At 46.9% G+C, this 13763-nt stretch overlaps 1 protein-coding gene across 1 annotated transcript in view; it reads left to right on the top strand.

Annotated features, from left to right (window-relative positions):
• The window catches only part of slc20a2 (solute carrier family 20 member 2), a 32723-nt gene extending 21121 nt beyond the window's left edge, over nucleotides 1–11602 (top strand). Inside the window, exons 8-11 of the mRNA XM_084694942.1 lie at nucleotides 2014–2641; nucleotides 3126–3311; nucleotides 5707–5791; nucleotides 9085–11602. Coding sequence (XP_084551068.1) covers nucleotides 2014–2641; nucleotides 3126–3311; nucleotides 5707–5791; nucleotides 9085–9249 — 1064 coding nt within the window. The 3' untranslated portion in view covers nucleotides 9250–11602. The remainder of the gene's footprint in view (nucleotides 1–2013; nucleotides 2642–3125; nucleotides 3312–5706; nucleotides 5792–9084) is intronic.
• Nucleotides 11603–13763: the final 2161 nt, after the last annotated feature.

Genomic DNA, 13763 nt, shown 5'->3' with positions numbered 1-13763 from the left:
ACTAGCAGGTTGCTGGGGTTACTAGCAGGTTGCTGGGGTTACTAGCAGCTTGCTGGGGTTACTAGCAGGTTGCTGGGGTTACTAGCAGGTTGCTGGGGTTACTAGCAGCTTGCTGGGGTTACTAGCAGGTTGCTGGGGTTACTAGCAGCTTGCTGGGGTTACTAGCAGCTTGCTGGGGTTACTAGCAGCTTGCTGGGGTTACTAGCAGCTTGCTGGGGTTACTAGCAGCTTGCTGGGGTTACTAGCAGGTTGCTGGGGTTACTAGCAGGTTGCTGGGGTTACTAGCAGGTTGCTGGGGTTACTAGCAGCTTGCTGGGGTTACTAGCAGCTTGCTGGGGTTATTAGCAGGTTGCTGGGGTTACTAGCAGTTTGCTGGGGTTACTAGCAGGTTGCTAGGGTTACTAGCAGCTTGCTGGGGTTACTAGCAGCTTGCTGGGGTTACTAGCAGGTTGCTGTGGTTACTAGCAGGTTGCTAGGGTTGTTAGCAAGCTGCTGGGGTTACTAGTAGGTAGCTAGGGTTACTAGCAGGATGATATTAGGAATTTGGGACTGTTAGTCAACTTTCAACTTTTGTCACATTTCTGCAGAATAACACAGAACCACAATCTTGTTTCCAAGAAAATTGGATTTTTGCTCAAGCATGGAGAGCAGGCAGCCACTCCTAATCTGCGCTTGAACCCAAACACATTTAAAAGCTATTTTAAAGCTCCCATGACATCGTCATGTGTCGTCTTTAGGAGGTTATTTAACATTAATATTGATTTTTAAGCGTTCCCCTAGCCTGCCTTTGGTCCCCCAGTGGCTATAAATAGGTGTAAACCAAGCCCTGGGTATTCTTCTCTGCCTTTGAGAAAATGAGAGCTCAAACGCTCGGTTTTGAAAATCCCCCTATTGTGATGTCACAAAGGGAAAGTTACCTCCCCTTTCTCTGCTTTGCCCGCACAGAGAATTTGGCCCACCAAGGAAAAAATAAGCTTTGAAAATGTGAGCGCGACATTGGTTTTTCCTCGAGACATCATGGCTTGCAAACAACCTAAGCATGGCAGTTAGCCCCGCCTCTTTCTTCCTCATATTATTTAAAGCTACAGACATAGAAACAGGACGTCCTGAGGAAAGTCTGCTCCATTTGATCTTGATAGGCTAAGCATTCTGTAGCAAAAATTAACAATATACCCACTATTTATTCATTAAAAATACTTGAGCATAATAATGCACCTAAAATACAAACGTGATCAAGGGCAGAAATCGCTATTGAATCGACATGTGCAATTTCGCTAGCAAGGGAAGGATACAAACAACGAAAATCACCAGTTAATTGAATTTATATTTGCAAGAACTATAGACTGATACAACAACAGGCTTAAATGAACTGACAACATACTTTATACGACTTAAGGACGCACACACACAACTGCGCTGTGAAGTGCATCTCTGCTATTGTCCGATATGCACTCTAACAATCACTGCTGATAGACGGCCTAAAATTTAGTACAGCCCTATTTCTGATACCGTCAGGCCAGGCCGACACGGCAAAATCAACATAGTGGAAACACTGCGGATCTTTAAATGTAGTCTAACTAACGTAAATGTCTGCAACTATCAGACAATTATTAACTCTACTTCTTGTATTGGGTTTGAATACGAGACCCTAGTCAATATTTTATCTAAGTTACTGTAGTTTTTAAAAATAAAGTACATCAAAATGTGCTTTGGGAGTTATGTAGTGTGGTGTACCACAGAGAATGTGGACAGTATAAATGCAGTATAATTATCAGGGTTAGGATTAAACAGCAATTCCAGTGTCAGCCTCTGTCCAGGAGCCAGAAGCTAGTTATCTAGGAGAGCTAACACAGCGTGAGGTGGTGGGCAAGGGGACAGCCGCGGAGGAAACAAGACCACCGTCATCCTGTAAACACCTCTGTAACCATGGGAGGAAACCCCAGGGGGGAGGGTACAGCTATTGATGTGTGGACAGTTGACATCAGATTTTCAAACTTTCATTTCATCCTCCAGGTCGGACCCACTCCATGACTAACGGCTGTCTGAAGTCTCCGGTCGCCAACGGCAGCTTCACCTTCGACGGCCACATGAGGAGCGACGGCCAGGTGTACCACACAGTGCACAAGGACTCTGGCCTCTACAAGGACCTGCTGCACAAGATCCACCTGGGGCGCCTAGACGATGATCGCTCCACCCCCGCCCCCGACAACAACTACCGCGTACTGCGCCGCAACAACAGCTACACCTGCTACACCGCCGCCATCTGCGGCATGCCGGTGCAGCCGCTGGTCCGCTCGGAGTCTCGGGAGGCGCGGGAGGACAGTGAGAAGCTGGTGGGGGAGGGGGGGCGCGAGAGGGGCAGCAGCGTGTCGTACACCAAGAAGCGCGTGCGCTACGACAGCTACTCATCCTACTGCAACGCGGTGGCAGAGGCGGAGATCGAGGCGGAGGAGGGCGGCGTGGAGGTCAAGCTGGCCGGGGAGGAGGGAGGCGAAGAGGGGGCGGCCCCGGGGACCCTGGACGTATGTGTGGAGGAGGAGAAAGAGGAGAAGGATAAGGCAGAGGTGTTCCTCCTCTTCCACTTCCTGCAGATCCTCACAGCCTGCTTCGGCTCCTTCGCTCACGGAGGAAACGACGTCAGGTGCTGCTTCCCGCTGCCACTCACACTCCCCTGTTCCAGCACAGGCTGTTATGAAGCCACATGCATGACACTCCTCCATGTAGTGCAAAGAATGGTGGGAGATCAGAAGTGGACAGTATTTCAGTGGTCAGAGTCAAGGAACGGTCTGTGTAAAGTAACATCTCATCTACCAGGCACAGTGGAACTAGTAGAATATAATATACGACTTATAGCACTTATAAAACTTATGTAGCACATTTCATTCAAGAATTGCAGTTCATGGTGCTTTTACATAAAATTAATAATACAAGCAATAAAAGTAATAAAGAAAACAGGCTGTAGTCTTTGCGGTAATCCAAAACACACAAGCCGCAGTCTTTGCAGTAATCCAAAACAGACAAAGGCGCAGTCTTTGTGGTATCTCAAGATAAATATTGTATATTAGGTGCTGTTGTCTAGTGAATCATCCTTGAGTTGAGACTCAACACTCCCTCCCCTCCTGCAGTAACGCCATTGGCCCCCTAGTGGCGCTGTGGATGATCTACGACCAGGGGGGCGTGATGCAGGACGCGGCTACGCCCATCTGGCTGCTGTTCTATGGAGGCGTGGGGATCTGTGCGGGGCTCTGGGTGTGGGGCCGCCGCGTCATCCAGACCATGGGCAAGGACCTCACCCCCATCACCCCCTCCAGGTGAGCCCACCACCAGCACGGAGCTGCAGTAGGAGGGAGGGTGTGTGTGTGTACTGGAGGGTGTGTGTGTGTGTGTGTGTGTGTGTGTCTGTAGTGGGTGCCTGTGTGCTTGGTTATGTGGCCCAACTGTGTATCTGCCTTACTGCCAAGCCGACTGTTTATGTGGTGTGTAGTGTAGAGTGTGTGGTGTGTGTAGTGTGTGTGGTGTGTAGTGTAGTGTGTGTGGTGTGTGTAGTGTTTGTCAGGCAGGGTGGGGGTTGGCTGGCAGGCTCCCTGCAGGCCGTCAGGAAGTGAAGCAGGGTGAGAAGGAAGTCTCTCAGTAGGAACCAGGCTGCATGACTGGACACCAGCTAGACCCTGTCTCTCTGTCTCTCTCTCTCTCTCTCTCTCTCTCTCTCTCTCTCTCTCTCTCTCTCTCTCTCTCTCTCTCTCTCTCTCCTGTCTCTCTCTCTCTTCTGTCTCTCTCTCTCTCTGTCTCTCTCTCTCTGTCTCTCTCTCTCTCTCTCTCTCTCCTGTCTCTCTCTCTCTTCTGTCTCTCTCTTTCTCTCCTCTGTCTCTCTCTTTCTCTCTCTCTCTCTCTCTTTCTCTCTTCTGTCTCTCTCTCTCTCTCTTCTGTCTCTCTCTCTTCTGTCTCTCTCCTCTGTCTCTCTTTCTGTCTGTCTGTTTCCCCTCCCTTATTCAGTCTCACCCTCCTTTCTCCTTCCCCCCTTGTCCTCTCCGGCCCTGTCTAACTGCCCTCCTCACTCTCCTTTTCTCTCTCTTTCCTTCTCTCCTTTGGTCCTGTTTCTCTTAGCCCTGTGGTCCTTTCAGCTGACCCTGCTTTTCCTTTCTGTTATTAGTTTGTTTTTAAGTCATCTCCCTCTTTTAGATTTTCCTTCATTCTCTCCCAGTTCATGTCTCTCTCTCTCTCTCTCTCTCTCTCTCTCTCTCTCTCTCTCTCTCTCTCTCTCTCTCAAAACCACGTTTCTTTCTCACGCTTACACCAAGCCCCCTTCTCTCCTCTCTCTACCTCTCCCCTCTCATTCTCTCATTACTCCTTGTCTTCTATTTCCCGTCTGTCTCAGCCCCTCTCCTCATTCAGACAGCAATTAGCTTTGGTTCCTTGTTCTGAAGCTTGCCCTTCTTCTGCTGTCTGTTTCAATCCATCATTCTGGTACCCAGGGTTTGTTTCCTGGAGTGTGTGAGGTACTGTTTCCTAGAGTGTGTGTGTGTGTGTGTGAGGTACTGTTTCCTAGTGTGTGTGTGTGTGTGAGGGGAGGCTAGGGGATAGAGAAGAAGGGACTTGAGAGAAGAGGTTATGCTGTTATCCTCAGTCTCTTTGTCTCCTTTATGTTTGCTGCTACGGGCGCTAGCAAGTTCCAGCTCTCAGAGAAGCTGGATATGAGATGGTGTGAAGCTGTAAGACAGACTGTTAACCATGTTAGCACAACAGGCTGTTAGCCATGTTAGCACAACAGGCTGTTAGCACAACAGGCTGTTAGCCATGTTAGCACCACAGACTGTTAGCCATGTTAGCACCACAGACTGTTAGCCATGTTAGCACCACAGCCACGTCCTCATGCAGACTCAGGAGGCAGGTGGTCCAGGCCAGCTATGTGTGGTTGCTGTTCCAGTGCTGCAGCTGGTCTGTGGGCCGGCGGGCCTGCCTTTCTCAAGAGCGGAATCATTCAATCATTTCTGAGAATTGTTAGTTATAATCCTCTCTTTGTAAACACAATAACCCATGATTTCTATCAAAAACTCCTCATTGACAGGAAGCAGTAGGCCTGTCTCACAGCGAGTGGTGATGAAGACACATCACATGTTATGAGTCACCAGCTAAATCCTCCAGGCCTCAAGGCTGCTCCCTTTAGTGAGGCAACTTAATGACGTCCAGGAAAACCTTGCAGAAGCCCAGAGGGTTGGTCAGTGTGTGGGAGATGATGCACTGCTGGGACACTGTGCCACAGGGCTGTTCTGTCAGGTGAACCAACCACAATGAAAAAAATCAAACAGGCTGCTAATCATAATTGACAACAAATTCAGAATGATGTGAAAAAAGGTGTCCTTCCTTCAACACAGTGAGGGGGTTCATGTAGAGTAGGTTACTGTTAGGTGAGGGGTGTGTTGAACCAGTGAAACTCAGTCATATCCTTCTCCTGCTTGGATATCTGTTGATCTTTTCGGTTGAACAGATCAACAGATGTTTAATTTATTGCAGGAAATTAATGAGAACAATTCAAAACAGGACTATGTTCTGGGGGGGGGGGGGGAGGGGGAGTGTGTGTGTGTGTGTGTGTCAGGGATGAAAGTGTGTCTGGGAGTGTGGATAGCGTGTGTGTTGTGGGGTACGCTGTGTGGTGGTGAGTGTTGTAACATAAAGTGAAGTTGAAGTGTTTTTGCTCCCCTCCTGCAGTGGGTTCACTATAGAGCTGGCCTCTGCTCTCACTGTGGTACTCGCTTCCAATGTGGGAATTCCCGTCAGTACCACCCACTGCAAGGTACGCCCGGGGCCACCCCCTCTGGCCTCGCTCTGGACCCGCAGCCTCGCTGCGTCTCAAGGGGGATGGGAGCTCACACTGCCCCCTAGGGAGCAGGGGGAACTGCTAGTGCCAGCACAGGGCTGAATGAAGATATAAGATGTTTATATGGAATTATTCTGGTGATCGATCAGTATATAAGTGTCTGTTGGATGTAATCATCTGCAGTCGTCACACAATGACATCAGCGATGTGTCCTAAGCCTCTGACTCTCCTGTCAGACCAGAGCTTTCAGACCAAAGCTGTCCCTGTTGGGCCGTGGGCTCCCACCCCTCTCCATCCCTCAACACACACAGGAGTCCAGACTGAGGGAACCAACGACACACCCTCACCCACACACACAGCATGTCCTGGCATGCGGGCTTCCCATGTCCTCTCCCTTTGTCTTACTGTTTATTTTGTTTTTTTTGTGCCCCCCCCCCCCTTCTCCATTTCTTCTGCTTCTCTCCCCCTCTCTCTCCCTTTCCCCCTCTCTCTCCCTTTCCCTCTCTCTCTTTCTCCCCCCCCCCCACCTGTTTCATCTGTCTCCACAGTGGGTTTTGCATTGAAGTTATGAGTGCTCTATCAGTGCTTGTTGCCTCTAATGTAGGCATCCCCATCAGCTCCACCCACTGCAAGGTACTGGAGGGTGGAGGTCCAGGCTGTCGAGCCGCTCTGCTCTGCTTCACCTAGCTCCAATCAGTCATGACTAGAACAGCACAACTCCTGCTGCTGCAGCTTTGAGCCCCTTGTGCCCTTTTCCTCAGAGAGGCGTTTTGTTCATTTTCATTTTATTTATTTATTCGTTTTTTTTAAATTGAGATTAGCTGTGTGGTTTTGATATACTTTCTGAAGGACGTCATGATAGAAATGTGCAACACCCAGCCTTTCCACACAGGGTGGTTTACTAGGCATGGCAGGCCAGCAGGCACATGGAAACTCTGCTAAAGCCATTTAGACCATCTATACTCACACGAGACAGGGTCGTGGATCAGGACCTTAGTAACCCTGGAAAATGTAAATCCTTATCGATTGGCCAGCTTTGTCTCAGTTTAACAAGACCAACACATATTTAAGGAGACTGTGGTTGCCAGGCGACAGGTGGTTTCATTTAGAATAAAAGACCTGCTATGTTGAGACAATGGCAGACCTCAGGCTACAGCACAACTGACTCATGTCGTCTTCAGTGGACGTGTCTAGCTTAGAAGAGGTCTGCTTTGGTTTTAAAACATTTTTTACCAGCCATACATTGTAGGATATATTTTAAGTCGAAAGTAATTAAATATATTTAATGTGATAGAGAGACAAATAGTCTCTATCTGAGCTGGAGGAAAAGGCACAAGTACCAAAACTGAAGTGAAATTTATTTTAATTTTTGATGCTCAATTCCTTAAGATCAACGTGCAAACCATTTCTCTGTGACTTTCTTCCCCCAATGACCTGATCCCTCTCATTCCAGCTCATCTAACACCCTCATAACCACCACATGCTCACGCCTATGACATGTTTCCTGAAGTGATCTTGTCTTTTTAATATGAAGACTTGTCAGAGGCTGACCTACATACACACTGAGGAGCCAGACAATTACACCTTCTATATTACCAAAAATAAATATAATCAGACTGAAAGTAGTCGTGTTCAGTCGGTCATGACTAGAACACGACTGGAACAGCTCTGTGAAAGTGCAGATTGTTTAAATGGTATATCTATACTATAGATATAGCCTATGGGGTTGTTGGGTATATTTCAGATTTACTGTAGTATGAAGGTCGTCCTCTTTCAAGTCGTGTGTGAGAGCGGGATTCCATTCAGTTTGATCCTTGACGTTAGTCAAAAACTCACCGTTAGACAAAAAGATCAAAACAGACAATGTCCAACTCCTCGGGATCTGAACGTTTGATGTTGTGTTTAGTCTGTGTGAGAGCTGGATGGAGTCTCTCTGTCTGGGATGGGCAGTGGTCATGTGCATCCACCTCCAGCATTCCTCAACCTCCAGCCCACACTCATTCCTCTGATACACCCACTGAAACACAGTAGAAAGTACAAGCAAATAGGAGTGGATTGAAACAAACCATTAGTTCTCCTTCCAGGAGGTCCAGACTGAGAGAGCAGTCACCACAGTGGGTCTCTGGAACCAGAGATCCAGACTGAGAGACCAGTCACCACACTGGGTCTCTGGAACCAGAGATCCAGACTGAGAGAGCAGTCACCACACTGGGTCTCTGGAACCAGAGGTCCAGAATTAGCCATGCAGCTCCTCAGGTACTGGAGCTCAGGTTACACTGACCCCTAGAGGAGGAACTGACTTTACCCGCACACACTCTCACATACTCTCACACACACGCTGACACAAGCCAAAAATATGCTGTTATGCATCATTGCACGTGTCAGTCATGTGACCTTACACTATCGTGCCATCACACACACACACATGCTAGTGTCAGAATGGGAGATCTATTTCTATTCAATGTTACAAAGGTGAGTCTGTTGTAGAAGTCTGAACTGTGTGGATGCTCAACACACTTTCTTTCCATAGCAAATTAAGAATGCATATTTCAGACTTCCTCAAGGTGATGTAGTGATTTTACCATATCTGCTCCAGTCAGCTCGACTAGTGACTGAGGTGTTCAGTGCTATGGGCACACCAGGCCTGGTCGAGACAGAGCTGCTCATACAGCTGATTCTGGCCCAGCAACATCTCTCTGACAACAGGACTGAGATCCTCACCACACCGTGTGAGGAGAGCAGGTCTGACCTGTGTTTGTCAGATGAAGGAGCTGATGCTATTCTTGTTGGGCCAGAGCAGCCTGGGGCATGTCAGGACCACGCAGTTAAGCTGATAATGCTGTTGCATGCTACTGTTGATTTGTGTTCTGCTCCCCTCCTCCTCCCCACCCCTCAATCCTCCTCCCTCCCCTCCTCCTCCTCACTCCTCCCCCTCCTCTCCTCCCTCCTCCTCCTCCCCTCCTCCCTCCCCTCGTCCTCCCTCCTCTCCTCCTCCTCCCTCCCCTCCTCCTCCTCCCTCCTCTCCTCCTCCCTCCTCCCCCTCCCCTCCTCCTCCGTCCCCTCCTCCTCCTCCCCTCCTCCTCCGTCCCCTCCCCCTCCTCCCCTCCTCCTCCCTCCCCTCCTCCTCCTCACTCCTCCCCCTCCTTCCTTCCTCCCTCCCCCTCCCTCCCCTCCTCCTTCCTCCCTCCCTCCCTCCCTCCTCCCCCTCCTCCCTCCCTCCCCTCCTCCTCCTCCCTCCCCTCCTCCCTCCCTCCCCTCCTCCCCTCCAGGTGGGCTCCGTGGTGGCTGTGGGATGGATCCGTTCCCAGAGGGCGGTGGACTGGAGGCTGTTCAGGAACATCTTCCTGGCCTGGTTCGTCACCGTGCCACTGGCCGGCCTGTTCAGCGCTGCTGTCATGGCCCTGTTTGTGTACGGCATCTTGCCCTTCGTCTGAGAGAGAGAGGGAGAGGGAGAGGGAGAGAGGGAGGGAGAGGGAGAGGGAGAGAGGGAGAGGGAGAGGGAGAGAGGGAGGGAGAGAGAGAGAGAGAGAGAGAGAGAGAGAGATAGAGGGCCTCAGGCAGGGGGAGCAGAGGAGGGAAGGTGGAGCATAGGGAGGAGAGGAAGGGTGAGGGGAGAGAGAGAGGGGTTGACCTGAGGAGGGAAGGATCACAGCTGCCTGGGTTACAGTCCAGAGAGATCTGACTTCATATCCGTCAATTATTTATTGTTTTGTTTTCTTAATTTTTTGGGCAAAAATATTGTGTGTAACCAACGTCGTCAATCGTAATGATCAAACTACTGTATATACAAACACTAGGAGCCGTTCTGTGATAGTTACCACGGTGCATGGAGAGGACAAACAAAGTTGTTTCCTCATTAGTAAAACTTGAACTCTAAAACAGCAGACATGGCAATACGTCCAGTAAAAACCATATTAATAGATCAATCTACATTATGCGACATGCCACCTAATCTACCAGTAAATCCGTCATTGCATAACTGTGGTGGTGTAATCGGTGAAATAGTTCTTAACGCCGAAAATTGTAAATATTGTATTATTTGACAGTGATTTGATGTGCTGCAGCTTGCTTTAAGAAAACAATTAAAGTGATCAGTTGACCCTTCCCTTTGACAACCTCAGCTGCTCTGCCCAGACATCGGGGACTCTGATAAGCCTCAGAGGCATGCGGAAAAGAGCACATTTTCCTTTTTTATTTAAAATAACATATCAAACAGTCTGCGCCGAAAAGTTTTAAAGAGGATTTCATCATTTTAAATATACTATAATGTCTACTGTAAATACTATCCTCATTGCTTTTGGGTCATTTCATTTTTGTGTTTTTTTTATTTTTATACGTACTTGTCACGGGGGCCCTCAACAAGAAGTGACACGTTGGAGTCGTCCTGGACAGCAGGAAGTGACATGTTAGTCCTCCTGGACATCCATAGCTCGAGTGATACCCAAACAGACCCAGAACAGTCTCATTTCACCTTCAATTAAGAAAGAACCAAATGTACGTTTATTCAGTCTAGTGGACCAAAAACTCATCAAAAAGTGATATTCTCTTATCTGATCATGTTAAAACATGCAAATGAAAGTATTAATGTTTCAAGTACATGTTTCAGTAATTTGACACAAACTGTATACTGAGGAAAACATCAATTGAGCTCAACTGTGCTGACAGGAATTAGTCAAAACTGCTCTTGAGAACCAAATTATTCTCCTTTTGATCAGCATATTAGAAACGTATATCTATGTTTGTGGCTGAATGCAGGACGGCTCTACTCAATATCAAAATGGGTGGATTTGTTGCGGTACCTTACCATGCTAAAATAAGAAACTAATCGTCATATCAACATCCCAATAAGATCCAGATGTCTGTGGTCACAGTGCAGTAGCAGCCAGAATGATACAACACAGGCCTTCATCAGGCTTTACAAAAACACATATCCGTTACTAGGAGACCCAACCAGCCAGTCATGTGACCGGGCTGGAGGGTGAAGTCTTCAAATAACAGCAGTACATTGAGGCTCCCTGACAATGTCACAAGTTAATGCTAAACTTCTTCGGGGAACCCCTCACTAAAATATTCAGTGGGTCAGATAATCTCTCTCGTACTGTCAGTTCCTGGTTACCTCCCAGTTCCTGGTTACCTCCCAGTTCCTGGTTACCTCCCCTCTAACGAAGCCCCTGCATGTGGGCTGACTCAGGCCAGGCAGTTTCTCATCACTCAAGTACGATGTTCTTATACATATTCTTATTAGAGCACGGGGATTATGGTTTTATTGTTTGGTAAACTAGCTAATTAGAGGGATAGGCCTACTACCGATGATCACCAGCGTTTCCACGTCATCTGAATTGTAAATTAAAAACAAATGGCTTTTAATTTTCAACAAATCCAGTGCAAGGTGTGGCTGATCTTTCTTTTAATTTGTTCATTTTTTTCTTCTCATGAACAAATCTATGCTTAAAAGAAGACGTTTGCCAATAAAGTTGTTTACTGTGTGACTGATACAACCATATAGAAGTACTGTGGTGTTTACATTGTAACCATGTTGTAGGGTAACTAAAACATTTTTTGCCAAATGATGCCAATGAAAGACAAAACTATTAACCGTGAATTATCAAGTGCAAGAAAAAAATATATATATACCAGAAGTGTCTAGAAAGAGTGTGATACTGTTTCTTTGTGTTTTATCATAGTGCTAATCATGATCCCAGAGTCACTTTACAATGCTAATACACACAGTAACACTACATGTATGGGTGCAATTCAATTGTGAAGCAAATAAATAGAGAAATTTCATCAAGACTATATATTTTTCTACCATATCTGATTTTTAACATGAGCGCCTGACACAGAGAGACCATATGGGGTCATGACATCATCCTGGTTATGTCATCACAAAACCAGGAAGTACTTGTGTTTTACATGGATGTGAGCATGCTCTCCAACACACGAGGTTCTGCTGAGAGTCACCTGGCTGTCCTGCCTCACAGACAGCGCTGTTGGACAACAGGTCAGACTTTCCAACTGCCATGTTTATTTTTGAATTTTAGATATAAATCACTTTGTAATTTTGTTTCCCTATGAAAAATTGTCCTTATTTCTAATTTTCTGCCCAACTGGGGGTGGCTTGTTGAAAGTGTGACATCCATGTTGTTTATTTGTGTTGCGTCAGAGCAGCCACTGACATCAGCAAAGGCCTGTTTTCCGTTAGTAACACCAAGAACAGGGCTGAGACCAGCAGCTTCATGAAACTAGGACCTAGTGGTCTGGATCCAAACTAGCCTTCAGCTCACCAACCCTTTAAAGCGACTGATGGGCCGCAGGGTACTGGTGTTACCCTAACTCAAGACAGTGGAGAGCAAGTAAGATCATGTGGCTCTTGTTGGATTATTGAGACTATACCCACAACGAAATGTATACATGTTAGAGGAGGGTCTTTGGTGAAAGTCTTGAGTTTTGTTGGTTCAAGACTTGTGTTTGTGAGGAAGGCTAGTTACTGGAGAAGGAAGCTTGATGAGGTTGATATCTTCTGGCGTGAAGAAAGCCTTAATCCCTTGGATTGAAGCAAAACCCTAATGCTTTCTATTCCCACGCTGTTCCAGTTCTGATAGGTTGAAAGGGATGTGTCGCACTAGGCAGAGAGGGACATCATTTTGACCAATCAACATTAATAATCATCTGTGTGTAAGTCATCGAGGGGTGTAGTTGCCAATGAGGAAGTGACTTGTCTAACACTGTGAAGATCCACTCTTTCTCAGTCGCAGAACCAGAATGTGCCGTTTTCTTTTCTCTGAATGTGCAATAAAAGCTGTTAGTGTCTCCTTCCCAGGATGCACTTTGACTTCTAGTGAAATGGCATCATTTATAATATTCTCCTGGGGTGTCAGCAGCATGCCGTCTTGTCTCACTCTGTCACAGGATGTCTCACTCTGTAACAGGATGTCTCGCTCTGTAACAGGATGTCTCGCTCTGTAACAGGATGTCTCGCTCTGTAACAGGATGTGTCGCTCTGTAACAGGATGTCTCGCTCTGTAACAGGATGCGATCCTGATTGGCGCTCTTCTGTGTTGCTGTGTCTTTTTACTATTTGCTATTTAACTGTTCCTCGGAAACCTAGCCTGGGCTCTTATAAGATCTAACTAAGCTTGTCTGATTTGCATATAACGTACTGTAATGTTGCTTTTATTAACATTTGTGAGAAATTGTCAGCAATTAAAAAAATTAAATTATGGGAATTAAAATTACAAAGAATATCAAATATAATGTGTTGTGTTTTTTGTTGTTGTGGAGGTGTGGTTTGGCTGGTATGTTTGTTTCCAACAATATTTATTTTAACCAAAGTATTACTTTGTTATTGTAAAGTGCCTTTATAAATGTGATCGCGTATCTGGTGTTATTTCCAACAGTGGTCTTCAACCCTGGTCCTAAGAGCAAACTACTGGATGCTTCGCTTCATAACTGAGGACCAGGGTTGAAGACCCCCGAATAACAAATAACACATGTACTCAAAAACTCAACAGCACAAAATTTAAATACTAGCCAATATAATCTATACATTAGCTAATCTAATAGCTCTCAAGATAAAGTCATGCCTAACCTTCCAAACAGGATGGCTTGGACTTGAATGTAACTAAGACTTGGCATCAGTGGTCTCACACCCCTGATGATGCTTCACCTTGGTTCATTAGCAGAGGGCCATTTCCCAGTACGCTCTCTGAAGGCTACATCCACGACTTCTAATGGAGGTTTTAGTTTGTGTCTCCCAGGAGACAGGAGAGAATGTTGGCCACAAGAACATGTGCCACAAACACTTGGCACAGACTAAATAGAGGGGAGGCCCAGGAACCCCCTGGGTAAGTGAGGACCGTGGAGGCTGGGGCCCTAATGCAGGGCACCCCAAAGTTAGCTTTTCATTGATTTATGGGAAAGTTCCATTTAAGTGGGCTCTTTTAAAGAT

The sequence above is a fragment of the Hypomesus nipponensis genome, chromosome 28 (assembly GCF_054491055.1).
Source record: "Hypomesus nipponensis isolate SF chromosome 28, ASM5449105v1, whole genome shotgun sequence".
Classification (NCBI taxonomy): domain Eukaryota; kingdom Metazoa; phylum Chordata; class Actinopteri; order Osmeriformes; family Osmeridae; genus Hypomesus; species Hypomesus nipponensis.
This window is presented reverse-complemented; position numbering and strand designations above follow the sequence as displayed.